Genomic DNA, 27639 nt, shown 5'->3' with positions numbered 1-27639 from the left:
CTAGCACTCTGCAAGCCTGGAATGACTGGGGCGCGCCCGGTCCACGGGCAGGGTGGCGCCCTCTCTGATGGCCGCCAGGTGGGGCGGCTGCAGCGTGCACACCACCTGGTCGCCGCTGAGCACGGCCATCGCCACGTTCTCGCCGTAGCCGCGCAGCCGGCGCAGGTCGTGGTACATCTGCGCCTGGTCAAAGTCCCGCAGGCGCGCCTCGCTCAGCGCCTGGCAGTGCGGCGCCGCCTGACTAGCGGCGAGCGCGCGCGCCTGGCCGCCGCCGGCGCGCACCGCCCGCTCGGCGCCGTACGGAATCAGCGGCCGGTTATCACTGTAGTTGCGCGAGCTCTGTCGGCTCATGTCCGACTGCTTGCGGTCCTCGTCGCTGACGTCCGAGACGAGCAGCTCGTGGCGCGGCTCGTGGCGCTCGATCTCCTCGTACACCGGGTCGCCGTCCACCTCCATGTAGGTGTGGTAGGGCGAGTGGGAGCGGCCCCCGCGCCCGCCGCGTCGCACCTGCTGCTGGTACACGGCGAAGAACTCGGGGTTGACGCGCGGCCCCAGCTCACCCGGCTGCACGGGCACCAGCACGGCGGCCGGCCGCTCCAGGCTCGGTGCCGACGCCAGGTAGCGCACGTTGTTGAGCGTCAGATGCGGCGACTCGTTCTCGGAGCCGGTGCCGTGGCCTGAGTCGTGACTCTGCATGTTGTAGGCGCCGCTCTGCAAGAAGGGAGGGGGACGTCAGTCAGGCAGGTCACGCGGCCTGATCCGTGCACGGCGACGGGGATCGATTGCCCGTCTGTCTAGACAGCTGCTCAGCCGCCGCAGCTGGCCGGCAGCTGGGTGGGCGGGGACCAGGCCGACGCAAGTGACGAGGATACGGTAGGCCAACGGAGAGACATGGCAGACCCGGAACGTTTGGTAACGCTTCAGAACTTGTGGCACAAACACAATGCTTTCCAGTCACGTCTGATATAGTAAATCTGGATTCAATGTCTGATAGGACACTGTAAAAAGGTCCATCACGACAAACGTGAAGTAGCAATGCCAACAGCCTTGAGCAGCCTGCGCCACTTGCACCACAAAAGCCACTGGGCATGGTACGAAAAACTCGTCGGCTACGCAGCAGTGCAGGTGAGAGCCAGCAGTCCCCGAGCGCCACCTGACGGCAATCCGCACGTCAAGAAAGAGGTCACAAGGTCGCCTCACCTTCTCGGCGGCCAGCACCTCGCCGCCAAGACTCGTGCGCAGCTTGGCCGGCATAGAGCTGCGCATGGTGCCGCGCCGCAGGCTACCGGCCGGCGTGTGAGCCGGGTTCAGCGAGTTCAGCGTGGCCGACTTGGGGTTGGTCGGCGCGTGCGGCGACCACAGGCGCGGGATCTGAGGCAGGCGGGCGGTGACAACACGGCGACACGGAGCCAGCGGTGACTGACGCTCAGGGGCTGTTGCTGAGCGTTTGGAATTGGAGACAGGCTTCAGCGCAACAAACCCTTTGAATCTAAGCACTGAGGCCCGTCACCAAACACATTTCAGATAGTCAATGTGCGCAACGGTGCCATTGAAATTATATGCCAAATGTGTGGTATGCTGTATGTGCGCTGAGTGCTGACCATGACACAAAACACCCGACGAGGCAGAAGATGAACCAAAGCGGACAGGTGGGTGCGCGGTTGCCATGCGGACATCACAGGAGGAGGGTGACGTCATGCGGTCGGTCGGAGCGTGAGCCGAGACGTACATTGTTCTGCGTGGCCAGGTTGAGCACGGTGTTGATGGTGCCGTTGCTGGTGGAGAGCGCCTCGGCGTGGTCGCGGCCCAGCGTCTTGGAACTCTTCAGGCAGACGGGTAGCAGGCCGTGGCTGTCCAGCTCCTTCCTTACCTGATGCGACGTCACAGAGCATGCTACAGAGCGTGCACACGCAGCTCACGGACAGCGGTGCAGGCACAGCCACACGGATCCCCGAGCGTGAAGCCCCGGCGGGCAGGACTCCGACTCAACAGGGCTCGAAAAAAACGGCTGAGGAGGGGCCAAACGACCCATGGCCAAACAGCGAACGTACACAAGCCTCGGGCGGCCGGCAAACATCCCCGCGCGCAAAGCAGGCGAAAACCGAGAGAGAAGCTTGGCATGCAGACAGACAGCCCTCGCACGCGTACCTTCTCGTTCTGGACACAGTGCAAGGCGAAGATGAAGAGTCCGAGCAGCGCGTTGGCCACGGTGAAGAGGTAGGCCATGACAACGGTGCGCTGGTCCAGGAACACCAGGCCGAACGTCCAGGTGAGCACGAGCAGCAGCAGCAGCAGAAGCGCGGCGCGCAGCCAGGCGCGGATGTAAGAGAGCCGCGACTGCTCCTTGGTCTTGATGGTGATAGCGGCGCTGCTGTGCTGCAGCATCACGAACACGGCCAGCCCCAGGAAGATGGCGGTCAGCTGAAAGTGGGGGCGGCGGTCAGCGGGGCGTCGGAGTTGTTTGGCACGTGGACACGAAAGCGTGGCGTCGTACAGCAAACACGCTCGTAAAGCGCCGCCGTCCGCACGCACTGCGCCGCTGCCGCCGCGTAAAAACAGCCCGTATTGAACGGCGCTGCATAATGCATGAGCGGCGATTGGTTCCGCCTGGTCATACTGCAAACAGGCATTTGAATGCGTGCCGTTGAAACTAGAGTCGCGTCACGGCCAAATGACAGTCGACAAATCCCACCCAGTGAGGCGTATCAGTGGGACAATTCAAACACCACAACGCGGCCGGCGGAGGCCGACCTGCCGCTTCAGGCGAGAGGCGAGAAAACATCACGGAGCGGCAGCGCCGCACACCGGCCGGGCGTGAAGCCCGCCGGCGAGCCGCGGCCGCGACTGCGAACTCGCGCTCACCAGGATCAGGATGATGGCCGGGCCGGCGAAGCTGAAGACGAAGTAGTTGTCCGTGCGCAGCCAGCAGTGCGACTCCGTGCCGTAGCTGATGGGGTCGACCACGCAGGAGACGGCCACGATCAGCAGCGGGATGCCGTAGGCGGCCACGTAGTACCACTTGAGCCGCGACCCGCTCGCCCTCAAACACCGTCAGCGTCACGTACAGCTGGAACGCCTCGAAGAAGAGCCAGAAGAAGGCGGCCATCAAGAAGAAGTGCATGAGGCCGGCCAGCACGCCGCAGACCACCGGGCTGCCGGTCTGGTGCAGGCCCACCAGGAAGCTCAGCTCCACCATCAGCAGGCACACGATCAGGTTCTTGTGGATGGAGGTGCGGTCCGACTGCAGACCCCGCAGCAGGATGAGTGCCAGCAGCGTGGCGCAGAGGCAGAGCAGGGCCACGGCGCAGCCGACGTACACCACGATCCGCAGCGCCTGGTCGTCCTGCGTCAGCGGCGCCGCGAACACGTCCATGAGCACGGCGAAGCTGGTCAGGTGGTCGCACTCGCACATGGTGTGCGTGCGGTTGGTGAAGGTGACGCGGCAGCCCTCCTCCGACCACATGTTGACCGTGTAGTCCCAGAAGGAGCAGCTCGGGTTGGTGACGTTCTCGGTGGTCAGGTGGCGGAAGGTCATGTGCACCGGCTGCGACAGCTGGATATGGCGGCCCTCGCCCAGCGACGCCGACAGCACCAGGCTGTTGACGATGCGAGTGCGGTTGGCCGCCGGGTAGAGCGCCGCCTCGTGCCGCCGCTCTGACCAGCTGAGCGGCTCCAGCACCGACTCCAGCCCGCTGTAGGCCAGGAACACCACCTTCACGGTGCCGCGCCGGCTGTTCTCCAGCAGCGACGCCTTGCTCAGGTGCATCGAGTTGCCGGCGATGTCCCACTGGTCCAGCGCCACGTCAGACGGGAAGTGCAGGTCGGTCATGCTCTCCACTTTCTTGTTGTGCACGGTCATTACTGCAATGGGAGCACATGCGGTCAGACTCGAGGCGTTACTACGGAGGTCACAGCACGGCAAAAGAGAGTATAGAAACTTTTCGATAAGCCCCGGGAAAGAATGCCACTAGAAATGGCTACCCGCAAGCACATCGGTAGATGTATAGGAGCCACAAGGTAACAAAGAATCGGAAATTCTACCGCAACGCTCTAAAGTCCCGTGTCCATCTTTCGGAAGCCCTGCTTCGCGCCCACTACGCCACAGCGGCGCAGGCCCACCGCCGACGGCATCTCACTCGCGCCAGCCACTCACGCAGGTTCCGGTCGATCTCGAGGATGGTGCGGTCGGGCAGTACGTTGTCGCTGAGCAGAAAGGCGTTCTGCTCAAGCCCGATGAGCAGCGAGGTGGCGGCGCGGCGCCGCTCCTCCGGCCCCAGGTCCCGCCAGGCCGCCAGCTGGCCGGCGTCCAGCACGTTGCTGGCGGCGCGCACCACGTCCTCGGTGAGCTCGGTGACGATCGCCTCGCGCCGCTCCACGGCCGGCACGGCGATCAGCTGCTGCGCCTGTCGCGACGCCAGGTGGTTCACCAGGCGCGCCGCCGTGCGCACGTCGCCGCCGAACAGGCCGTCGGAGCGGTCGGTGACCTGCGCCAGCTCGGCGGCCACGCGCAGCGTGTGCTCGCCGCTCAGCAAGCGCTCCTCCAGCGCCGCCATCAGGATCGACTTGCACTCGCTGAGGTCGGGCCGCGCGGCCCAGGCGGCACGCGCCGGCGGGCTGCCGGCCGCCGCCGTCGCCGCCGCCGCGCCGTGCTGACACGGCCAGCGCGCGTAGCCGGTGGCGCCACCTGGGCAGGCGAGCACGGCCACGTCGCCGGCGCGCGTGTAGTTCCAGCGCAGGCCGCGAGAGGTCCGCGCCGGGCAGTAGTGCGGGCTGGCCGCCAGCCAGGGGTCGGGCAGGGTCGGCGCCGGCTGGGCCGCCGCAGGACGCCGCGACGAGCCTGCAACGGAGCGGGGGGCGTGCCGTGAGCGGGTGACCGGACGCCGGCGGCGCATGACCGGACGGCTCGCCGACAGCTGCCGGTCGCCCGTAAAACAAACCCCGCCGCGTTTACGAGGTGTCGGAGCGAGACGGAATCGCTTGGTTTGGCTGGGGGCGGACGAGCGACGGAACGGGCGCGGTTAGTGGTGAGTCACACGGGCAGGTGGCGCTGGCTCACCTGGCGGCCGGCGCGTCGTTGTCCGCGCCGAGCTGGTGCTGACCGGCCGCGGCGTCGTCCTCGGCTTCGCCGTGGCGGCGGCGGCGTCGCCGTCAGCGGCAGCGGCGGCGGCAGCGGTAGTGGTGGCGGCGGTGGTGGTCGCCGCGGTGGTGGTGGTGGAGCTCGCCGGCCGGTCGGGCGCGACGACGCCTCGCTGCGCGCCGTCGGCCGGCTGGACGACCGTCACCAGGCGGCCGTCGCCGTCTGACTCGACCTTCTCCACCCTGCCGCCCTGCTGGCGGCGGCCCGTCACGCCCGGGATGATCACCTGCACGCCGTCGTTGGAGGCGGCCGGCGGCAGGCCGGGCAGCCGCGGCCGGCGCGTGGTCGTGGTGGCCGGCGGCCGGCGGGAGGTGGTCGTGCCGCTCGTCAGCCACAGGTTCGGGTCCGGATAAGACGAGTACCACGGCGGGTGCGGCCGCTTCGTCGTCGTCGTGGAGGCGGCTGGAGACGGACGTCGGTTAGTTCGCACGCGGACGACACGGACGGACGGGCAGGCGCTAGGCACGCGGCCACGCGACGTTACAGCGAGCTGGCAAGACTCATCGAAACAGACGTGACCGTTCAGGGGCGCCGTCTCAAGAAACAGACGTTAACGTTCAGAGACGCTGTTTCAAGAAATAGACGTCACCGTTCAGGGACGCCGTCTCAGGAAACAGACGTCACCATTCAGGGACGCTGTCTCCAGAAACAGCCATCGCCATTCAGGGACGCTGTCTCAAGACACGGCCAGACACGGTTCCGGGCGGCGCATAAACACGAGCTGGTTAATTAACGGTCGCGGCGGCTCGACAAACAATCAGCATCTGACATTCAGCGCTTTGAAGAGAGCACGCGAGCTCCGGTCGATATCGCCTGCCCGCCGGCGGCCGCGGGCGGCGTGCACGACAGAGGGCGCCGGACGGGTGCGCTGTGCAGGGTGCATGCTCACAGCTGCGGCGGCCTGCCGTGCAGAGAGCACACCTGACCGCTCGTCGTGCAGTGCAAGCAATTTTCATGCAGAGCAGCAGATAACGGGCTTGACATGTACAGGATTTATAAGAAACTCACACAAAGGTCGGCAATTTTGCGCTAATGTACCATTGTGCATGGCTTTGGGCCGGCCGGGCAAGCCTGTCCAGCAGTTCGTGCAATCACATTAGCCGGCCGCCATGCCGCCGGCCATTACCCGTGGCCGGTACGCGGAATCAATCGAGTGTAAAAATTGTTTATGACGCGGGGATGGGTTTATCGGTCCGCTTTATGGAACAATTACTTGCCGTTTTCTTATCGGGCGACAGTTACAACACCCCCGGCAACAAGTGTGCGACAGCGGGGCCGACAGGCCGGCGGCCGCCGGCTGCTGCACGCTGCCCGGCCTGGCCGCCGGCTGTCGCACGTTACCCCGGCCTGAGTTGAGGCGTGACGTCACGCGGTCCGGGCGTGCCGGCCCGTCCGACGCGGGCACGTGCGCGGCCGCTTTCACGTGCGAGCGTGCACACAAAGCGCCTCCCTCTCTCACTCACCGACTCACTCGCTCACCCACTCGCATGCGGGGACACTGAGGCATGCGCGGGAGCGGAGGCGGGTGGAACGAACTGGCAGGCGAGCTTCGTCAGCATGCGGACCCGGCTACGGAGAGAGCGGGTTACCTCTCTTGCGGCACTGAAACTGGGCCTCCAGGTATTTGAAGGTGGCCGGGCAGGCGTCACCGAAGGTGGCGACGTTGGCCGTGACGGTACAGGCGCGCCGCTTGTCACAGCTGCCGGACAGCCGGCCGCGGTCAGCGGGGTCACGCGCGGTCAAGGTCGGCTCCCGCGGGAGTCCGGGCGACGGCCGCGGGCCGAGCGGCGCCATGGGAAACGAGGAACGGGGACAGGACTCTCGCGCCGGGTCGTTAGACAAGTATGCATTTTTTACGCCAGGCACGCGGGTAGCGCCGTGGAATGCGTGAGCCGGCGACTGCGGCCCGGTTCTTTTCACGATGGCCGGGGGGTGCAGCGGGTCTCTTCGTTCCGGGCCGGTGAGGTGGTCGGGCCAGCCGGCGCTGGGCAGCGTCTGGCCCCGATTCCCGCCTCCCGCGGCTCTAACGACCGCACGCGCCTCGGCCGGCCGCGGCGCCGGCGGCGACGGCGGCGCGCGGGGCGGCGGCGGCGGCGGCGCGCGCGCGCCCGCGCCGGAACTGTACCCGTCTTTCGCGCCGCCGGCTGGGGGAGCCTGATTAAATTAGACATTGAAGGGCATTGCGGATGTTGCAGGGTGAATGATGGGGCCAAATTATAGCCTGGCCACGTCCATGAGGCCGGCGGCAATTAGCAATTCCGATTGACGTTGGTCGGGGCGCGATCGGCTTTGTTCGCCGGCGCTCCACGCACGCCGTAAACCCGACGCTGCCGGCCAGACAGAGAGGCCGCTGCCGCACCGGTCAGCCGCTCTCCGGTTTACGACATTTTTGGCGTCGGCGGGATGTCGTGCGGACGGTGACGGCGGTGGAAGGGGGGGGGGGACCGGTCCAGGTGAGCGCGGACAGCATGCCGCGGTGGCTCCCGAGGCTGGCCCGTGGGAAGGTCAGGGAAGACGGCCGGGCGGCTGCGAGCTACGCCACTGAAAACTGGGTTAGTTGGTTAGTGACAGGGGACAGAAAACCCGAAGACACCGCCACCACCATGCCGATCCGGCAGAGCAAGCTAAACCAACCTGATACACAGCTGTAGTGGACTTCAATGTACTTAAACGTTCCAGGACACGAGTCTCCGAACTTCTCGGCGGTGACGTCAACAGAACACTTATTGCCAACTGCCGCAACTGAAAATCAACCGAAACAAAGTCAACAAAACACATCAAACTCGCTGAAAACAAAGAAAAGGGCAGTCTGGGGAAACACAGCTGTGCGATCAGTGCCACATAAGACGGCGGAAGCGCCCGACTTCCGGACACTGGGCGGCGAGGGCGCGAGAGCGGCGGGTGTCCGATACTTCCGCCCTCCGCTGCAGGACCGTCTGATCTCCTCGACCCACCACCCTCAGCAGCCCCTATCCCAGCGGCTGCCAGACCGCATGAATCCGTCACCAGCCACCACGCCGGCACAGCACATCTGAGCCCGCTACACTCCGCCCCGGGACCAGGCGCGCTCCTACAGCGGCGCCCCCCTAACTCGTGACCGTGCCCCACATCGTGGCGCGGCCCGCCGGGCCCTGTGACAGTACCGCGCCGGGCGGCAGGCCGTAAAGCGCTATAATTTACGGCGCACTCTCCGGTGCGGCTAATAGATTAGGTGCGGCGCGATCCGACCCAGCGCTGCCGTCACGGCGACGGCGCTGCACGGAGGCCGCGCCGCTCAGCTGTGACGCGACCGTCCTTCCGCGGGGACGCCGGCCGACGGCGTCGCGCCGCCGTCGTCCGTCGCGTCGGCGTCGACGGCCGTCACGGTCCGCTGGACGGCGGCCGCCGACCGACGGCTCCTGTGAGGCCCATGCGCCGCACATTGAAGAGCGCCGCCGCCGTCGGCCAGGGCATGTCCGACAAAGGTCGCGTGGACATTACACGCCGGCGGCGTGCATCATTTAATATCGCGCCTGCCGCACGGTCTATGATCCCTTTGGCAAATCCAAGGCGACCTACGACACAGACGCCGTGCATCGGGCTAATGATGTGCGGCGTTCTGTGGAGCGGGCGCTGTGCCTCGTGTGTCGCCATGCGGCGGGACTGGCGCGGCCCCTGACACCGGCTGGAATGCATACAAGCACCTGCGCATAACTCCAAGGAGCCCGCGCTCGGGCGGAACAGAATTCGGAATCAGAAGCGGCCCGGCCAGAGACGCTGGGCGCCGGCAGCCGCGGCGCCGGCAGCCGCGGCGACGGCGGCGGTGGCGGCGGCAGCGGGACCGGTTCCCGCCGCCGGATCGGTGGCTTTCCTCGCGGTCTGATCGGGCCGATCACTGTGCACGGCTCGCCGCGGGAGAGGCCGCGCCAGCCCCACCGGATGGCCGGCGCTGGCTGGCGCGGCGGGTCCGCCTGACACCGCTAAACGGCGGTAGCCAGCGAACGGCTGGAGGGCACCGACGGGGAAGGAAATAGCGTCCCGAAGGAAAACAGCTGCGAGTTCTGTTGCAAATGGCTGAGTAACATAGGCTACGACATAAAACAATACATGCATGAAATGTGAAATATACTCATGCTTCCCCGACTATCAGATTTGGCCTTACTTAAGGATAATGAAGATAAGATGGCTGACAGAAAATCGCAACACCGACACGCAACAAAAACACGGCGCGCCGAAATCAAAGCAACGACTACCCGTCTCTTGTGAGCTGTCTACTGCCCGCAGCCTGGCCGCCAGCCAAGCCAGCCGCAGAGGACCGGAGAGCGGAGCTGACCGCCGGCCATGACGCTGAGGCGCACCAGGGCCGTCAGCTGGGAGGGCCACCAACGCAGCCGGGCCGCCCGTGACCGTGTCCAGCCGCCCCTGTTGCACAATGTCACAGATTGCGCGTGAAATCGATCACCGTCGGCCCGTGCAGGCGCCGGCGCCATCCGGTCCGATCTGGTCCGGTCCGGTCGCCGCCGCTCCTGATGGGCACCTGGCGCACCCGCCGGAAACACGCGCACGGCCGCCGCGCCCACCCGGGCCGCCGCCGCCGCCACCGCCGGCGGCGGCGTCAGCACGTGATCTGACAGCAGGGGACAGCTCGCGCGCAAAAAACGGCGCGGGCAGAGCGCACCGCGGCAGCGCTGTCGGCTGCAATCAGCCAGCGACTGTCCCAGCAGCCAATTAGGCTGGCCCCGTGCACGCCCGGCTGGCGGTTTTTTTCGGCCGCATGCTAAATGTCGGTGTCGATCGATGTGTGCGTGGGAGGGGGGAGGGGGGAGGGGGGGCGCACCAGCGCCCCACGCGCCGCGGTGCCCGCCGGCGCCGGCCCACGCCGTCAAAGTGGGCCGGCGCATGCGAGCCGCGCGTAAAGTCACCCATTAAACAGCGCCATTGTCTCCGGTCGACAGTTGTTTGCTCAGGCGGCTCGCCGGCGGCGCTTAGCCGGCTTCGACGCTCCGTCGCGGCCGACGCGGCGACAATCGGGCCCGCCGGCGCCGACGCGCCGAGCAAAAACCGCCGCAGCAGGGCGGCGGCCGACGTTAGCCGCCGTTACACGCCGCAGCGAGCGGGCGTCAGCCGGAGGCGAGCGCTGTCGGGCGAACGCGGCGGCGCGCCGACATCGGACCGACGTCCGTCGACGTCGTAAACAGGTCGTCACGCCGCCCGAGCCGACGCGACGTTCACAGAACGGCCACGTCCGCCAATCCGCGGCACGGTCACAGGCGCCGCGGCGTGACGTCACAGGCGGCATGCGGAAGCGTCGTCGCCCCGGTGAAGGAGACAATACGGCGCGCGGCCGGCGGCCGTGCGTCAATTAAAGTCGGCACGCAATCAGCTGTTGGCGCGGCTTGCAGACGCGCCGCCCCGCGCGGCGAACGGCGCAGCCGCACCGCGATGAAGACGTTAGGCGTCCCCGGCGGCCGATTCTCGCGCCGCATCTGGAGCTCGCCTGTCGGGCGCCGATAACGACCCCGCCTGTACATGAATATTAAATGCGGCACGAATTCCGGTCGCTGCAGAGCGCCGGTTGAAGATGGCAGCACCGCCGCGGGCGCCAGCAGCCCGGCCCATGAAGGCGGTCGGGACCTCAGCGTCGAGCCGATCCCTGCATCATATCGAGGCGACGAAAGTCGATGATTAACGTGCCGGTTCTGCTGCCGACACGGATCGTAGGAGGGAGGCGGGGTAGGGGCGGGGGAGGGGTCTCGCGTGACGCTCCGACCAGCGCTGGCGGCGGCCGACTGCTGCTCGGGTGCCGGTCAGGACCCCGCCCCTCCCCCCCACTCCCTGCCCCTCCCCACCCCTCCAACGCTCGTGGATACGGCCACTTGGCCCCGTCCGAAATGACAGCGAATCAAGCTTTCAACAGTTCGCCGTTCCACAGCGCCAAATGAAACAACAGTGCGCATGCAATGGGGTCATAGCCGTGTTAATCGGTGCCATGTGGCTGTCATCAGGGCCTGGGGGCCCTCCCACCGGAGCTGGCGGAGGTGCTGCCCCGCTGTCGAACGGCACGCTTTATAGCGCCAGATTGGCACCCTGGGGCACAGCGGAATTGATTAAGTCCGTGCGGCAATGACGTTTTTGATAAATATATACGTCGGCGCTCGTTTGGCCGGCGACACGGTGTCGCGCCGCGGTCCCCCTCCCCCTCCCCCACGACCTCGTCGGCGCCATCTTAATTTTCCGGCTGCTTGTCTCCATATGTCACTGGCGGGACAAAGGTGGTCGCAGAGGAGCCCGACCGTAACTCAGCTAAGCTCGCGTCCGTCACCCTGTTATTATGTAAAATTATCCCGCGACGACCGTGGCGCGCCGCGCTAATTGCTGTTTTCTTCTGGTGGCTCGCGTGAAGCGGGCTTGCCGAAATATCGTCCCATGCACGGCTAATTCCACGCGCGAAGATGCTAATTAAGATATTTTTCACAGGTGTTCGCGGCAAAAACCATGCGCTCGTTGAGCGTGCACCGCTGGTATAACACGCTGATCCCGTGCACACGAGTGGCGCGGGAACAGGAACACCGCGTGGCGCCAAAACCGCCGGCGGCCGCGGGTCGTGTGCGCTGCGAAGGCGCCGAACACAATGGCAGCGTGCAGGCGTTGTGCCTGCAGAGGCTCGCTCAGCTGAGCAGCCTGCATGTCATCGCCGAGCGGAGGAAACCGCCGTGGCGGGCGCGTTAATAGGGGGGACAAGGGGGTGGGGGGGGGGGGGGAGCATGAGGAGTCTGATGTACAGTAGCATTGTGAGTTAAGTCCAAAAAACCAGCCCCGTGGACCTGTTGACGAAACTAACCACTGTTATGAGATCCAAAAAAGCCTTTTTCTGAAGATTCAAATCGATCTCAAGCCTATTTGAAATGGATCCCAAAGCTCAGGACGTCCTCAGGCGAAGTTTTCAAGGCACTGCATTCCTCGTCATAACTCTAAGAAACGCGTAAAACGCGCAGTCCTAAGAAACCCAACCACAATTTTTTATATGCGTATATATGTATGTTCTAGGTGGCTACGATCAAATGTGTTCTGAATCATGGAAACAAGCTCTTTGACCGATCAGAAACCTTCTCCCAATGCAAAACATTTACAACCAGCCGCAAGTCCGGCAGCAATACATGCCAGGCGAGGCAGATCGCAAAACCTTCTCGGTGAAATTGAAGATCAAAGAAACTTAAGACGGGATGCATAGGCAGTCACTGGACAGAACCCCGTGGAGGCTTGTGCGGTTGGTCAGCCAAAAATTATTCACCAAAATAGATTCCCAAACGTCCCATGCCGTTATTTTAACACGTACCTTCGAGCACAAGGGCTCTTAATAAATTAATTAAATAGTCTTGGCTCCTAGGGGATCATTTGCAAACACATGAAAAAAGCTTCATGGTGAAAAACCCTCTGACCAAAATCTACAAGATGTAAAACAAAAATTACGAACCACAAAAGCTGGAATTTCTTTAAGGCAACATGGATATCTACCCGCGCAAGGTTGGATATCCATGACTGAATGTCTAAATCCTAGCATCCACTCCTGCGGCGCGCGCACACGGCTGCTGCCTACATCACGGATCATAGCGCCGCCGGTTCAGATGGGGCCGCCGCCGGCCGCCGGCGCAGTCATGACCAGGCGAGGTCAGCCCCGCCCGGGGCCGGCGCGCGCGCGTGCCGCGCCCGTCTGCCATGCCGCGCGCCGTCTCACGCACGCGCGTGAACCAAACAATCGGCCGTCCGGTCCCACCGTGGCGCCCGGCTGGGACTCGGTCTTAATTACAGAGCAGACGGCGGGCGGGCCGGTCGGCCGTTTTTGCGCCGCCAGCTCGCTCTATTCAGATCAGGCTCGGTGGTCGGCATTCCTGGGGCCGGGTCAGATGGATAGCCGCCGGCGAACAATGCCGCCCCCCGCGTCGGGAGAGCGGCGGGGGGGGGGGAGGGGCTGCGCCAGCCGCGCCTCGGAACCCGAGCCGCGCACTTTCTAAACATCACCGCGCGCTGCAGTCGGCTAATAGATCACCGCGGTCCATACATCGGCTGTTATTAGTTACGAAATTTCACCACGACCAGTTAATTATTTCGGCGACCTGGCCTGACCCGAGGCGAGGTGCGATCCCCGTGAATGATTCTTCATTAGAAAGCTATTATTGCAGTGTGTGCGCGACTGAATGGAGCCCGCCTGACGCCGTTATTGATAGGGTTTCAACACACGGGCCGGTCGCGCCGGCCGTGGATCGGTGTTGGTACATGTCGCTGGTGGCCGGCCCCATGGCGCCCCCGCCCACGTATCGGCGGGCATCGCGGCGGCGAGGGATGAACGACGCTGATTTATTGAAATAATAACAGAAGTTCCTTGCAGAGCCTATCCCATAATTGTATTCATGTAATGGAGGATGCACATCCGTGCACGAAATATCCTGCATGTGGCGGAGGCTGGGTCTAATTGTTACACGAGCAGGCCGTTGCAGTGTCGGTATCCCAATAATCTGGTGCCCGGGCGCGGCAGGAGCGTGACTGTGCTTCACTCAATCATCTAATGAGCGTTCTATCCCCGTCGGAGACCAGTACCGGGGCTGCTCTAGTTCCATCCCAGCCCCGTGTCAACTGCACATAGTCGCTCACATCTGCACAGCCCTGCTCACAGGCAACCCTTCCCATCATCCCGCCAGTGCGTGACATCTCGCGCTCTCTCGCGTCCGCGGCCGAGCCAGGTGACACTGTTCTCCGGCCGGCGCATGAGGTCGTGGTCGGCATTGTTCCTCCGCGACATTACGATACAGCGCGGCGAAAGCGTCTGGGGCGGGCAGGTCAGCATTGTTCAGCTGAACACTGGGGGGAGCCGCCATTGTTGTCAGCCGTGTCGCGAGCGCGGTGAGCGCTTCCTTGCTCTGTCGCCGCGTCACAGTGTCACTGTTTCTTGCACGTGTCGCCGCATACCGGATCTTGGTGTTGCCATGCCACCTTATGCTTACCAAACTTGATACACATTTTGTGAAGTACCTCATATTTGCCCGTTGCGTACCTACTTCCCAGCTCAGCCGAGCTTATCACCTATCACCTGTCCCACCTGCTCGCGTAAACTCGTCCCACATAGCACAATGACCTGAACCGAGTCCACCAACAGCCAGCGGCGGGAGGCATCGTAGCTTACCTCTGCTCCAGCACGCGCAGGGAGCGCGGCGACATGCAGTTGACGCTCCAGTCGGTGTTGCCCTTCTCGTTGCAGATGGTGATGGAGAAGCGGCCGAAGTTGGCTCGGATCAGGTTGATGAGCTCGTCGTCGCCACACTCCAGCTTCAGCGTCGAGCCCTCGCAGGCGTACACCGTGCTGTAGCCGGCTGCAACGGGCGCACAGAGGCGGGTCAAGCGCGCGGACAGGTTAGGCGTCCAGGCGTGACACAGCCCAGGCGGGTCAGGCGCGTGGACAGGCCAGGCACTCAGGCGTGTCACAGCCTTGGCGGGTCAGGCGCACGGACAGGTCATGGCCCAGGCGTGTCACAGTCCAGGCGGGTCAGGCACATTCCGTCACGCGCAAAAGTACGTTGAACGCTGCGCCTAAAGCCTCCCCCACCATAACCCCTCCATCGGTACCGATGCGGCCGGCGGTGACGGTGGCGGAGACGGCGGCGGCGGAGGCGTCACAGGGCGCCCGCGGGACCCGTCCGCTGGATTAGGGACGACGCCGGCGTGCGCCGTTCGACGCGACCGATGAAAAATTGAGCGCGATTGAGATATCGCTCGATTGGCCGCCTCCGCCGAACGCCGATGCTATCGCGTCATTAGCATTCTCGCCGAAAATAGAGCTAATTAATAGACCCACCACCTGCTTTAACAAGCTATCGCAGCCAGAGTATTCCGGATCGGTCCCCATTTCCCAGGTTGAGCGATCTGGCGGCGTCATTCCATCACGAGTGGCAGACTCGGAGGGATCCTCGGCTTCCGGCGAGCAGGGACACGTGCACGGTTCGCGGGCGGCCGGGTCAGAAGCTGCTGGCGCCAGCTGACCCCTGAGTTGGTTCACCGGGATGATCGGCACGACCCGGGCGATTTTACGACTTTTATACGAGCGCCTCCTTAATGGAGGCGTCTCTGTTGAAATCATTAAACCGGCAACGCAAGCCGCCTATCCTTTACCTGATTGGGATCGCGCCTGGAAAACAAGGTCCTCGCTAAAAGCGGGCGGAAAAAGCCGGCCATAAAGTGATTTGCACCTTGGCAGTTAATTCAAGCCGCTGTCCCTCATTCTCCGAGACAAAAGAAGGCCTTGGTGGCGACCGCGCCGAAAGGTGGCGCGGACGTGGCGGAACAGTGCCGGACGCAGCGCGACTGCCACTGGTGGATTAATCGCGTCTTCCGACACATCGCGCCAAACAATGCCAACAGCGGGCCGGCTGGTAAATTGGTCGGCCCTCCTCCTGGTATTGTCTTGGCCGACGCGGCTGGACGGACGGGTTTGGCACGGCCGCCGATCAAGGGCGGCGACGTCCGCGGCGTTGGAATGCCAGTCGTCAGCCTCTCCCGCCGTGCGCAATGTTCAGCTCCAATACAATACAGCTCCGGGTACAATATTCCCCATATTTTTTCGGGACGCGGTAGGTTTGATCCTCCGACTGGCACCAGTGGGAGCCGGCCCCGGCCCCGCGTGCCTGGCTGCGCCCGTGCGTCGATCAAACGCCGCCGCCACGCCGGTGGCCGCCGCTGCCGACCGGGCGACGGCGCGGGGTTTAGCCCACATTAGAGTCGAGCGCGGAGGCGCTCTCTGGGCGCCGCGCCGCTGTAATGGTGAGTAAACAGCCGGAGGCGTCGGCGCACGGCCCGAGCCGGAGCAGCGCTGCCTGCCGGGGCCGGAGCAGCGCTGCCTACTGGGGCCGGAGCAGCGCTGTCTCTGGGGCCGGAGCAGCGCTGCCTACTGGGCCTGGAGCAGCGCTGCCTACTGGGGCCGGAGCAGCGCAGTCTCTGGGGCCGGAGCAGCGCTGACTACTGGGGCCGGAGCAGCGCTGCCTACTGGGCCCGGAGCAAAGCTGCCTGCTTGGGCCGGAGCAGCGCTGCCTCTGGGGCCGGAGCAGCGCTGTCTCTGGGGCCGGAGCAGCGCTGTCTCTGGGGCCGGAGCAGCGCTGTCTCTGGGGCCGGAGCAGCGCTGACTACTGGGTCCGGAGCAGCGCTGCCTGCTTGGGTCGGGGCGGCGCTGCCTGCTTGGGCCGGAGCAGCGCTGCCTGCTGAGCCCGGTTCTCGGCGCCCTCAGCTGTTCCGTGCCGACGCATCGCTTATCAAAACCGTCCAATTCGTATTAAATGAGGAGAAATATGCATCAACCGCTTTGTTCCTCTCCTCCCTGCAGCTCGACTAATTTATGGCTCCTTTAAAATGATACAGGATCAGCTTATAAAGAGTAATTTACCATGATTTATCCATGAGAAACGGGCCTAATTAACAGTCTATGAGACCTACAGCAGGTAGTGCGGCTGGCCGCCCCCAAACACCTTTTATTACGCCGCTGTCGGCCGAATATCAAGCGTCCGATTTTGATTTAATTTCCGCACCGGGGCTGCCGGTGGGTGCCGGCCGTTATACCGTCCCTCTCAACGGGTGCCGGGCAGGGGAGGAGTCCACCTGAGGTCGGCAGGAGGCGGGCATGGCCACGGCATGGACAAAGAACGGCGCACGAAGCTGTTCATCGCTGGCGCGGCGGAGCACTCGACTTCCCTTTCATCCTTTGGCTGCGATTGAAAGACACGCTGCGCGAAAGGCTCGCAAACAAGCGGCGGCTTACCACACACATTTTGACGGGACAAAATTAGCCGGCCGGATGCACACAGCACAGCGAGAAAGTACAAACGGACGTGAACAAACACCCGCGTGAGGAACGCAGACAGATCGGTGCGCACACAAGGAAGCGGAGACACCGGGGAGCGGGCCGACTGTCGCTGAGGCTGGCCCCCCAGCAGCCTCGGCGGCCGGCTCGCCGCTCAACCGGCATTGTCCGGCCGGCCTAAGTGCGCTAACGCCGCCTGCGTTTGGGGAAACTCTGTCAGATTTTGATGGATGAACGGTGGTTGTCGGGGGCGATAACGCGGGTCTGGCGGCCGGACTCGAGCGGCGCCTCCGGTCCCGGGCGGCAGATTCGTCCCGACCTGGGGAGGGAGGATCCACCGGCCCGCCTCCGGCCGCCCTCCGCTGCCGGTCCCCAGTCCGGACCGGGATCACCACCGATCACCAGGAGACGGCGCAGGACCACCGGAATCATCCGCTCATCAGACGACAAGCAAACAATTAAACGCGTCTGGGGCGCGGACGGACCGGCGGGCCCGTGGAGCGATGGCGGTCCATTAGGCCCGCGGCCGGCCTCCTTAAACACCCGTCAGAGGGCTGTCGCGCGTCCCCGCTGACAAGAAACGGGTGGGCCGGCCGTGATAGATGGCCCGTGTCGGCCGTCATCGTCTGTGCGCGTAGGCAGCGCTGTGCCATTTTCATTATCTGTCGGTGCGCCTCCGGCCGTGACGGTCGTGCCGATCTGGCCGTCAGGGGGGGGGGGGGGCGTCAGGGGGAGGGGGACGCTACCAACACCGGACCTCCCGTGTCGCGGTCCGGCGACTCGGTCCAGCCGCGCGCCGCGGGGAGCCCGGCTCCGCCCCGCCAACTGACGGCCCACAAAAAAAGGTCGTCTTCGGCGGTCGTCCGCGGCGCCCGGTGAGAAGCTGCGGTGGGTGCGGACCAGCGGTCCCAGACTGCGACCGCTGGAGGACCAGCGGCGCCAGTGAGTGGGAGGGAAGGTGTCACCCGACCAGCACACCAGCGCACGGCGGCTGACGGCCGACAGAAGCCCAGCCAGCTGTGGCTGACCGGCGGCGACCAGTTTTTCATTCAAGCGGTGCCTCGCGGTCCAGCTTCGAGCGAGCGCGCCTAACGATCCCGGCTTCCAGCCGCTGTTTATTCTCTGCGGTCGTCGGCCGTGTCTCCGGAGTGCTCTGCTGGGGACAGCGAGCGCCCCCCGTCGCGCTCCGGCGGGGAATCTAAGCGGGCGCGCACCGGGAGCGGGAAGTTGGGACAAAAGTCCGGGGGTTCAGCTTCGCCCGGCGCCGCGCGCTGTCAACAGCGCCAAGATTTGCGGCTGAAATTAAATCGCTGTAATCTTCTTTTGCTGGGGTCGATTCAGATTCGGCAGCAATTTGTTTGAGTCGAGGAAGAAAATGAGTTGCAGACAAGTAAGTTTCAAAGAAAACGACAGGGCGAAAAATTACACCGGGCCGTGGACCATTTGGGAGAAGATATTCGAAAGAAAAGGAGGCGCTGATTAAAAAGATGCGCTCCGTTGAGCGCCACCTGTTCTGAATATCAAAATGACAACCCGCGACAACTCAGCGTTTTCAGCAATGAGTCGGCCATTCGCTTAGGTCGGCATGGCTTCTGTCGCACCGCCGTGTGAGTCAGTTTTTAACTGCCGCTGGCCGGCCGAACCCGACTGCATTCTTTAAGCGGAGGAAGCGCCTCGGCTTTAGGGGATCCAGGGGCGGGGCTCCGCGCCTTTCCAGGTCAGGCTTTTATTGATGGAGAGCTCGGACAAAAACTCGATCCCGGACCGCGAGCGGCGCGGCGTAAGACCGCAGCGGGATATAACCGCAGCACCGGAAGAGCTGTCGATTCAGCCGCAGCCGTGCCGTTTCCAAGCCGGACGGCGATGGCCGCGCTCAGAAAAAACGCCCCGTTGTCCCGACCCGGTTCGTTATCAGGAGGCTGCGCCGAGAAGCCGGCAGCATCCGTGTCTTCTCGGCTATATCTGTGTTAGGGGGACAGGAGGGCACGGTCGAACGCACGGACCCGCGCTTAAAAAGATATCAACCGCACGGCCCAAGTACGGCGACGTAAACATGTCAGTTGCAGCTGTAAGAACCAGGCCGATATTTGATTGCAATCGTAAAAGTCGGCATTCGCCAGTAAAACTTGATTTACAAATTGGTTTTTGTACCGATCATATGCATACGATTGGGTCGGTCGGAAGGCTGCCCGAGGGAGCGCCGACGCCATTAGGGCGGAAGGGGCACGGCGTCACTGATCGAGTCCGGCCACTCGACGGCTGTAATTGTGATGGAGTGCGCTCACTGTCGGGGGACCGAGCCGGTCAGAGCCTGGTCCCGGCGCGCCACCATGACCGATGGCAGCGCGGGGGCCGCTGCCCATCAGCGCCGTCGTCGCCGACGGGGCGCCCCGGCGCTGCAGCGTCGTTGCAGCGCTACGCTCGCCCTCGCTGCCGGGCGCCGAGCGGCCTCGCCGGCGCCAGCGGAGGGCGCGACCGTAGCCACCCTCGCCAGCGCAGATACGCTGGCGCCGCGAGCGCGTCCGCTGTAACCGCCGCTGTCGTAACGCCGTCGCAGTGCCGGCGATAGCGTCCGACCGGACAAAGCCGGTCAGCCGCGCCCTGACAGGTGACCGCGCGGCTAATAGAGCCGGCCGGCCGTATCGGCCGCGCATCGGCGCAGTGGGCATTACGCTGGCGCCGGCTGCTAATGCAATGCTCGCGGCCACTGCGCATGGTAGCATCGCGCGGCCCGCGGATCGCGGCTCGCGGCTCGCGGCCCGCGACTCGCGGCCTGCCGCCCGCACTGCCACCGCTGTGGCCGGACCATTGTGACCCGGGCGGCGGGCGGCGGGCGGCGGGCGGCGGGGGGTGGCGGCAGCGCCCCCATGCGGCGTTAATGTCCGCCTCAAACGCCGCCGACAAACACCTGAGAGGACGGCCGTCAGCGGCCGGGCACCGGAGAACGAGTCAATTACGGCCAGCCTGACAGAGGCCGCGTCACCGGTCCCCTGACCGCGCGTCACCGGCCCCAGCCGTGGGAACGTGCCGCCTCGACGGCCGTCACACCGCCGCGCCCATTATTCCAGAAAAATTTGTCGCCCCCGCGGCCAGGCGCGGCCGCCTGGAGTAATTGTCAAAATAATTGAAAGACGGGTAATTGGCAGTTTCCGCGGCGTAGCTGGAGCGCCGCCGCCGGCGCGGCCAGGCTCCGGCCGGACACGGTCGGGCCGGCGCAGCCAGGTGTCTGACCGGCTACCGCTCGGATTCGCGCGCAGGTCGGCGGGCGGTTCCATCAGATCGGCGATAGCGCGCCACATAAAAACCATGAGCCGGAGAGGTGTTTGTACCGCGGCAGCAGGACGGAGCGGGCGGCCTGCGCCGCTGGCGGACGGCCAGGGCCGTGTCACGCCGGCTGACAGGCGCAGAGTGATCGGCAAAGAGTCGACGAGTGTTTACGCCCCGTTATCTGCCGGGCCTCCCCTACTAATGGATCTGATGTCATGCCGTCTCCGCGGCCGCCCCGAGCCGGCGCTCCAGCTCGCCGGGGCAAGGACGCAACCTCCCCGAAGGCAGCGGCGCGGTTCGGCAAGCTCGACCGGCGGCGCAGCGGCGCGGACCACCGCGGCCAGCTGTACCAACGCGGGCAGGACGGCCCGTGGGCACCGGCGCCGCGGGCAGGTCGGCCCGCGGGCACCCGCGCCGCGGGCCGTCCTACCCGTGGGCACCGGCACAGCCCTTTCCCAGCGGCACCGCTGGCGGAACACCGAGGCCCGGGGCGACTCCTCAGCGGCGGCAGTCAGCACTTCCCACGCGCCACACCGAGCGGCGCCGGCGCCGGCGCCCGGCCTGTCGGCGGCCGCCCGCAGCTCGACGGGGAGGTCGCGCTGGGAGGGTCGGCCCCGGTTGACAGACAGCCCCCCGCCGACCGGTAGGGAGGCGCGGCGGCGGCCGCCAGCTGACGCGACCCCTGACCGGTCAGCCCCGCCCCCGGCGGCCGCAAGCTGACGCGGCCGGCGCCGACCGCCGCCGCCAAATAACACGCGGTCCGACCAGAAGGAAACGGTTCAATCACCCAAATTGCGGCGAATTGGCCACCTACCGTCTAATTTCTGGCCGGCCTGGCCGCGCGTTCGCGCCGATTCGCGCACGGCGTGTCGGAAAATTGCCGGGCGGAGACAGGGGCCGTCAAAGTTTGCGCCGGATCAGCCGGGCAATTACCAGTCGAGCCGAACAGGGAAGGCGCACAATGCCCGCGGGGGCGGCCCGACAGAAAGAGAAAGGATGCGGCGAGGGACGCCCGCTTCCGATCGCCCGGATAGCGCTCCCCCCAGCCGCCCCCGAACCCTCACCCCACAGCGGCGCCCTCCGGTCGTCCTGCCGAGAGCACGCACAAACAGACGGCGGTCGCGCACGCCTGCCCGGCGTGGCGGCGACGGCGGCGGCGGCATGCCGGGCAGATCCGGTCACCGGATATGCCGCACAAGTGTGATAATGACGCGGCACCCCTTGCCGTGATGGACGGCCGGCGCTAGATGGCGCGCGAGTGGCGCGCGAGTGGCCGCCATCAGCCGCAGCGCGCACCTCCAAATGGGCGCACCGATCGGAGGGAGCGCGGCGATGGCTCGACGCACGGCTGTCGCTTATTGCGGCCGCAGGCCTCAGGTCGGTGACCGCTGACGGCGCGCCCAGCCGCGCTGGCAGTCCAGCGCCAGCGCTACAGAGGAGGAGCCTGGCCGGCGGAGTCGACATCGCGGCGAGCTGGCCGCGAGAAGCACTGGGCAGAGATGAGGAGCAGCTGAGCAAGAGCAGAGGGGGAGGTGGGAAAGAGAAGGCGCGTCAAAACGGGAGAGACACAGAGAGCGGGAGAGGAGGAGAGAGGGAGGCGGGGGGCGCGTGGTCAGCTATACAAAGGACACAGTGACATCGGTCCGCCGCGTTGATTACAGACTGCTGCCGTCCGGGAACCATTTAATACGTGTTATCACAAATGCGGGCCTGTCGGGACCCCACACCGCACGCGCAGCTGCCGGCCGTGGGTGCGAGGGTGCTCGGCCCAGGTGGTGGGGAGGGGCCGGCCGACGCAGGCCTCGGGGACCGGGCGCCCTCGAGGCCAGCTGAGATCCCGCACCCGGCCCAGCAAAAGGACCGGCCGCCTATTGCAACGATAAATTTCTTCGGCGGAATTTAATTGGACCAAAGGGGAACGGAGCCAAATAGTTGCCTCGAAAGCGAGCGACAGGGACGAATTGGCCCCCGCTAACTGGCTGTTTTCCCTGATAATTGCAGGGGCCAGCGCGCCCATCGCGGCAGACGGAGCGCCGCTGAGCGGCATCCGAGCGACGGCAACGTGACGCTGAGTGACCATTGTTCGGTGCGGGCTGACGCGGCACCGACACGGTCACGTTCGCTCGGCGGACGTCCCCGCGCCCGACCCGGCCGCCGAATCCATTAACCTGCCGCCCGAGCAGCGGCGGGGTTGATCAGACTCTCTGGCCGCGGCCGCGCCGGCCAGACGGCGTCATTTGCTGTGCCGGGAATGAGATGATTAGAGGAGGCCCGGCATGGAGGGGCGGCCGGCCCGGTCTCGGACCGCCGGCCAGCACCCAGCTCGCAGGAGGCGGCGACCTCCGTCGGCCGGCGTGCCCACCGCAGCTCGCTCACCGAAACCTCGTATGGAAATGCGCCCGCCTCCCGTTACCATCTAAATAGCATAGATTGTGATAAACTGCGCCGTCGATGACATTTGAAATGTAAATAAACGTGCGGTGAGAATCGTTTCTTCCAGTCGCCGAGCGGCGGCCGGGCCGACGCACTAACGGCGCGCCGCCGCGCCAGCTGACCTGTCGACGATCCCGGCGCGCGACTGCGTCGCCGGCGCCGCAGACGCCGCGACCACCATTGTTTGCCCACGCCGAGAACAATCTTGAGATGCTATGCGTCACACGGGAATAATTATTAACGCTATGAATTATGGAGAGGCCGGGAAATTATAGTCTCCGAACGCTGGTATGTGCGAAGGGATGATGAGGCGTAAGGACGAGGATGGTATGCGGCCGCAGCGCTAAATGGCCCTTCTGGTCGCCTCGGTGACGATGTGGGCTGATAAAGCGAAGATGTCCGGGTGACAGGAATAACTAGCGGCGGCCGGGCCGCAGCGACCGGGCGGATACCGCCCGCGTCCTGTTTACACTGCAGCGGAGCTCGCCGCGATCGGCCGATACCACGCCCGCGATAGGGCCGCCCCCTGGGAATGGCACAATGGACCGCTCCGTGAGCGCGACTCGCACCTCGCGCCGGCTTATAAATTGCCTTGGGTTAAGTGAGTGTCGAATTTGACAGGTCATCCATGTTATGAAGAATGATTCTAGTTTATATAAATTATGTAAAACATTTCGACGGACACGGGATGATGTATCGCGATGTGATTCGAACCAAGTGAGGAAACCCGAATAGACGAGAATCGCTAATTAGCCCAACGGAAGAGGTCATGAACCGCCCCTAAACGGCGCTACAAGGGTGCTTATGTTACACGCCGTGCACATGTGTTTTCATATGCAAATTGCAGCCAGGAGTGGTTTGCCAGTTGGCACAGCTTTAGAAAGCTGCCAAGGACACGAAATGCAAGTGCGATGAGGGTCGGAATTTATGTCGAAGCCCGTATCAGATGGTGTACGTACAAACCGGCAAAAGAGCGAGTTTACCCGTGTTATTAACGAGACGGTTTGAGCCATCGCTTACGGCCGGGCGCGGCCTGAGCGGGCGCCGCTCCAGCTCGGCTGGAACGCCACCTGCACACGAGCCGCGGCGGCAGCAGCCCCCCCCCCCGATGACGTCACAACAGCGCCGCTGACTTCAGCCGACCTATTCGTCTTAGGCGGCGCGCAGTGATGGCCGGTGCGGCGGGCCCGTCACGCGCCGGGCACAACGACGCCCCTGTGCCGCGCCGGACCCCGACCGCCAAGTATACCGGGGCCGCGCGCCGCGCGCGCCGGCGACAGGCGCTCGTTGTCCGCGCCGCTGGCGCCGGCGCGCGTCGCCGACGACGGGCGATCGGTGCCCACTTCCTGCCGCTGTTTTGCCGCCGCCGACAATGAGTAATGAATCGGGGAAGCGCAGTCAGCGGGGCGCGTTTTTGTAATCAGTTGAGAAGGCGGCGGCGGCGGCAGCGACCTGTCGTCGCCGCCGCGCCCCTCCCGCCGCCGTTCGGCCCTCTCGAAGCCCTCACCCAGGCGGGTAGTTAGTTCCCCCCCTCCCCCTCCCCCCGTCGGCGCTCTGACGCGCAAAAACTGCCGCCGCGAAACAAATAGTGTACCGCGTCCACTAAGGGTTCGTATTTTAGTCGGCCGAGTAGTCATTTGTTGCCGCCGGCGCTCCGGTCTGGCGGCGGCGACGGCGACACGGGAGCGCCTCGCCACGGCCGACGTGACCGCCGGCTCGTCGGGGCCGGCCAGCGACGATCGAGCACCGGAGCAGCCCTGGTGATGAATTTTTAAACCCCGCGAACACCCGTCTGGGGTATCGTGAGCGACCGCGCGGTGGGCAAGACCAGGATATTGCGCCATCAAGGGGCCGGCTTTCAATTAGTTCGACCCAGATGTATCCCAATTTACGGCGGCCGTCGCCGATAAAGCAGGCGGTGTTCGCGAGACGGAGCGAGGGGAGAATGAGCCGCCCGACGCCGTCTGTTTTCCGCCGGCTCTTCAATAGTCGAGAGCCGGCCAAGGAATTACCGGGATTACAGGAACAGCGGGGGCCCCGATCTGGAAAACAAATAAACCGACGCCGCTCCATCGGCGCTGGCTCACCAGTGCGGGCCGCGGCCCGCACAAACGAGACGTTTTTCAATCCGGCCGGCGCGCGGCGGGAGGCGCCCTCAGTAAACACGGGTGCGAGCGGCGGCGCGCAGGGCCATCGGCCGCGCCGGATCAGCCGCTGGCGCGCCATCCGCCGTCAGCCGGCGGCCATCAGCAGCGCCGCTAACTTATGCTTTTGTTTTCCGTCGGGCCCGGCGGCCGCGCCGGCGGCGGAAATCGAACGTCATCCGTGTCGAGTAACGGTGCGATATCGAGCTGGCGTCGTCGAGCGTCTCCGGGGCGTCGCCTCGCCTCGCCTCGCCCCGCGCGGCCCCGTGCGCAGCCGGCACCAATTTATGCCGTCTGTTAATTGATTGGAGGGCGGCGAGCGCGCTCCTCCCACGAGCGGGCGGGCGGCCGGGAGGTCAGGTCGACGGCGCGCGCCAGAGGTCAGACGGCCCGCTCTCGGGACCGGCCCGAGGTCGGCGACTGAGACGCGGCCTCGGGCGCGTGTTTGGAGACGGGGTGGACCGGCCGGGACGGGCCGCGCCAGACGGCGAAGTCATCCGACGGTGAAGTCACTGCGGGAAAGTCGGGGAGACGGCCTGCGCATCTGCCGGCGCCGGCCGCCGACAGGGGTGCCGTCATCAGCAGTGCCTCATCGGGGCGTGCCCGGCCGGCCGCGGCGCCTGCATGCTGATGCCCCCCCCCCCCCGTCTCTCTCCTACAGCGGCTAGCCAGCAGCCGCCCGCGCCGCCCATCGTCGAGCCTTCTTATTGATTCGATTCACGGCTAACCTCCGGAGTCTTCCGCTGATTGAGACGAAACATGACGCGCCGGCGGCGAGAGGCGCGACGGTCGCTTGGCCGTCGGGGCCACCGAACGCCCCGAGATCCGATCCATACCCACACCGCGGCCGGAGCCACACCGAGCAGACCGCACACCACAGCGGCCGGACCCACACCTGAGCAGGCCACACACGCCGCCGCGCCGCCGGCCGGAACGTAGCGTGATCCGCGCCATTCTGTAAAACAATGTTGTACCCCATTTGTAATACATCAAATCGCCGCGCGCGCACCGCGTTTTTGTGCTGTCCGGGCCTGTCCTGGCGCGCGCGGGCGCCATCTGGTGCTCTGGTCGGCTCGCGGCCCCGCCTGTCCGTACAGGTGGCCCGGCCGACCGCGTAAAAACAGCGTGTCGGCAAGGGTCAGATCGGCGCGCTGTCGGGCGCTACGGCCCGCCCTCTCTCGACGGGGCCGCGCCGCGGCAGTGACACAGCGGCGGCCCCACTATCAGCGGCCGCTAATGGCGCACCAAAGGGGCACAATTACGGCGCGCGAGAGGCCGCCGGCGCGGTGCGCACGCACAGGCGGTGATCATGGCCACGCCGCCGCCGCCGCCGCGCCCGCATCACGGTCGGCCGGCAGTCATGGTGCTCCGGTCGTGCACGACGAGAGGCATTGTCCGGCCCAGCGGGCGCCGGCCTCGCCCGGCCGCCCAGCGCAGCGCCGGCCAGCGCCGGCCAGCAGCCCAGAATGAGATGTTTGCCGGCCGCCTAATAACAGTCCGTAAAAACACGCCGCACGGCCGAGATTCGCGGCCGCCGCGCCCGCCGGCCGCCGTTCAAAGCAGCGGGCGAGCGGGCGGCCGGCACACTGGAAAGTGAGCTCTATGGGCGCCCGGTCGGCCGGTCACCCGCAGGCTTAGAACAGTAGATCTAATGGTCCCGAGTAACACCAGAACACGCCCGTAGTCAAATGGCAAAATCATTCCTTGTCTATTAATAACGGACGGCCCGGCGGCCGGACCTATTACGGCGCGGTCTGGACGCGGAGCGCACCCACTTCCGACCCCTCAGAGGCGTGCAGTGCACGCACCGCCGACCGGCCGGAGGCGACTCCTGCCACGTCACGTCCGCCGCCAGACAGCCGCCTCGACGGCCGCCAGCTCTGCACCTCCGATGAAGACATCTCCACTGATACAAATCGCCAAATTATGCTGATTATTGTGAGCTGGGCCAATAACTGTGGTGGAACAGTAGGCGGAGTCGGCGGCGGGTCGTGGGGTCACTGCCGTTCGCGCCATTAATTACCGGCCATGCACCGTCACCAGGTGCGCTGGAGCGGCTGGGCGGATCCGCCGACGGCGGGCGGTACAACACGCGACCCTGGGCCGGCGGCGTCGCCGGAGATCGGGGCCAATTCAGCGGCGGCCAGACGGCGGCCGGTCGGACGCCGCACCGCCCACAGGGACGACACCCGAGCGGCCGTACATCAGCCCCGCCCGGCCGGCCGACAGGCGCCGGCGCAGTCGGCCTGACCTGAGAGGGGCGCGGCGCGCAACCAGAGTCGACTCCAGCCGGCGGCACCAGCTCCGAGCACGCCCCGGCCGGCGGCGTCAGCTCCAGGGCACCCCGGTCGGCCACGGCCGCGCTGGCCGCCCGGTCGCTAGCGTTCGGAGAGGGAGGTGCGACACGACCCCGGAAAAAGCACGCAGCCGTCACGCAGCCCGGCCATCAATCGGCTGGCGACGCGCCGTCAGATTATGCGAGGCAACGCTGCAGAAAATTAACGGCGGCTCCGGTTTCACAATGGCGGGCGCCGCAGCCGCGTGTCCTGCACGGCCGTCGTTTGGCGCGGAAACGGCGCGCCAAATGAGCCGCTGGCAGGGAAGCCGGGATTACGCTCATAAAGGAAACGGCCGTGTCGCGGCACCTGGCAATGGGCCGTGCGGTTTGTCTGTGGCAGGGGCAGCTTAGGGCGGCGGGGCGCTCGGCGGGAAGGCTGCACCGATTGCGGGGCGGCCGTTCAGCGGGCAGCCACTTACCTTCGGCGGAGCAGGTAGACGCCAGCACGGCCAGGAGCAGCGTCGCCAGGGCAGCACGGCGCCGCGCCACACACATCTTGCGC

General features: G+C 65.4%; 1 protein-coding gene across 1 annotated transcript; it reads right to left on the bottom strand.

Annotated features, from left to right (window-relative positions):
- LOC119110870 (latrophilin Cirl-like) lies at positions 1 to 27639 on the bottom strand. Its single transcript, XM_037234744.1, is given in 13 exon segments — positions 1 to 203; positions 234 to 711; positions 1201 to 1371; positions 1730 to 1870; positions 2149 to 2421; positions 2863 to 3030; positions 3032 to 3861; positions 4154 to 4572; positions 5305 to 5539; positions 7772 to 7879; positions 9450 to 9463; positions 14295 to 14481; positions 27557 to 27639. Coding segments are annotated over 13 exon segments (3303 nt in total). The 5' UTR covers positions 27633 to 27639.

Source organism: Pollicipes pollicipes, unplaced genomic scaffold (assembly GCF_011947565.3).
Source record: "Pollicipes pollicipes isolate AB1234 unplaced genomic scaffold, Ppol_2.1 Scaffold_7243;HRSCAF=8683_pilon_pilon_pilon, whole genome shotgun sequence".
NCBI classification, from domain to species: domain Eukaryota; kingdom Metazoa; phylum Arthropoda; class Thecostraca; order Pollicipedomorpha; family Pollicipedidae; genus Pollicipes; species Pollicipes pollicipes.
Note: the sequence above shows the minus strand (reverse complement) of the source record. Positions and strands in the feature narration are given on the sequence as shown.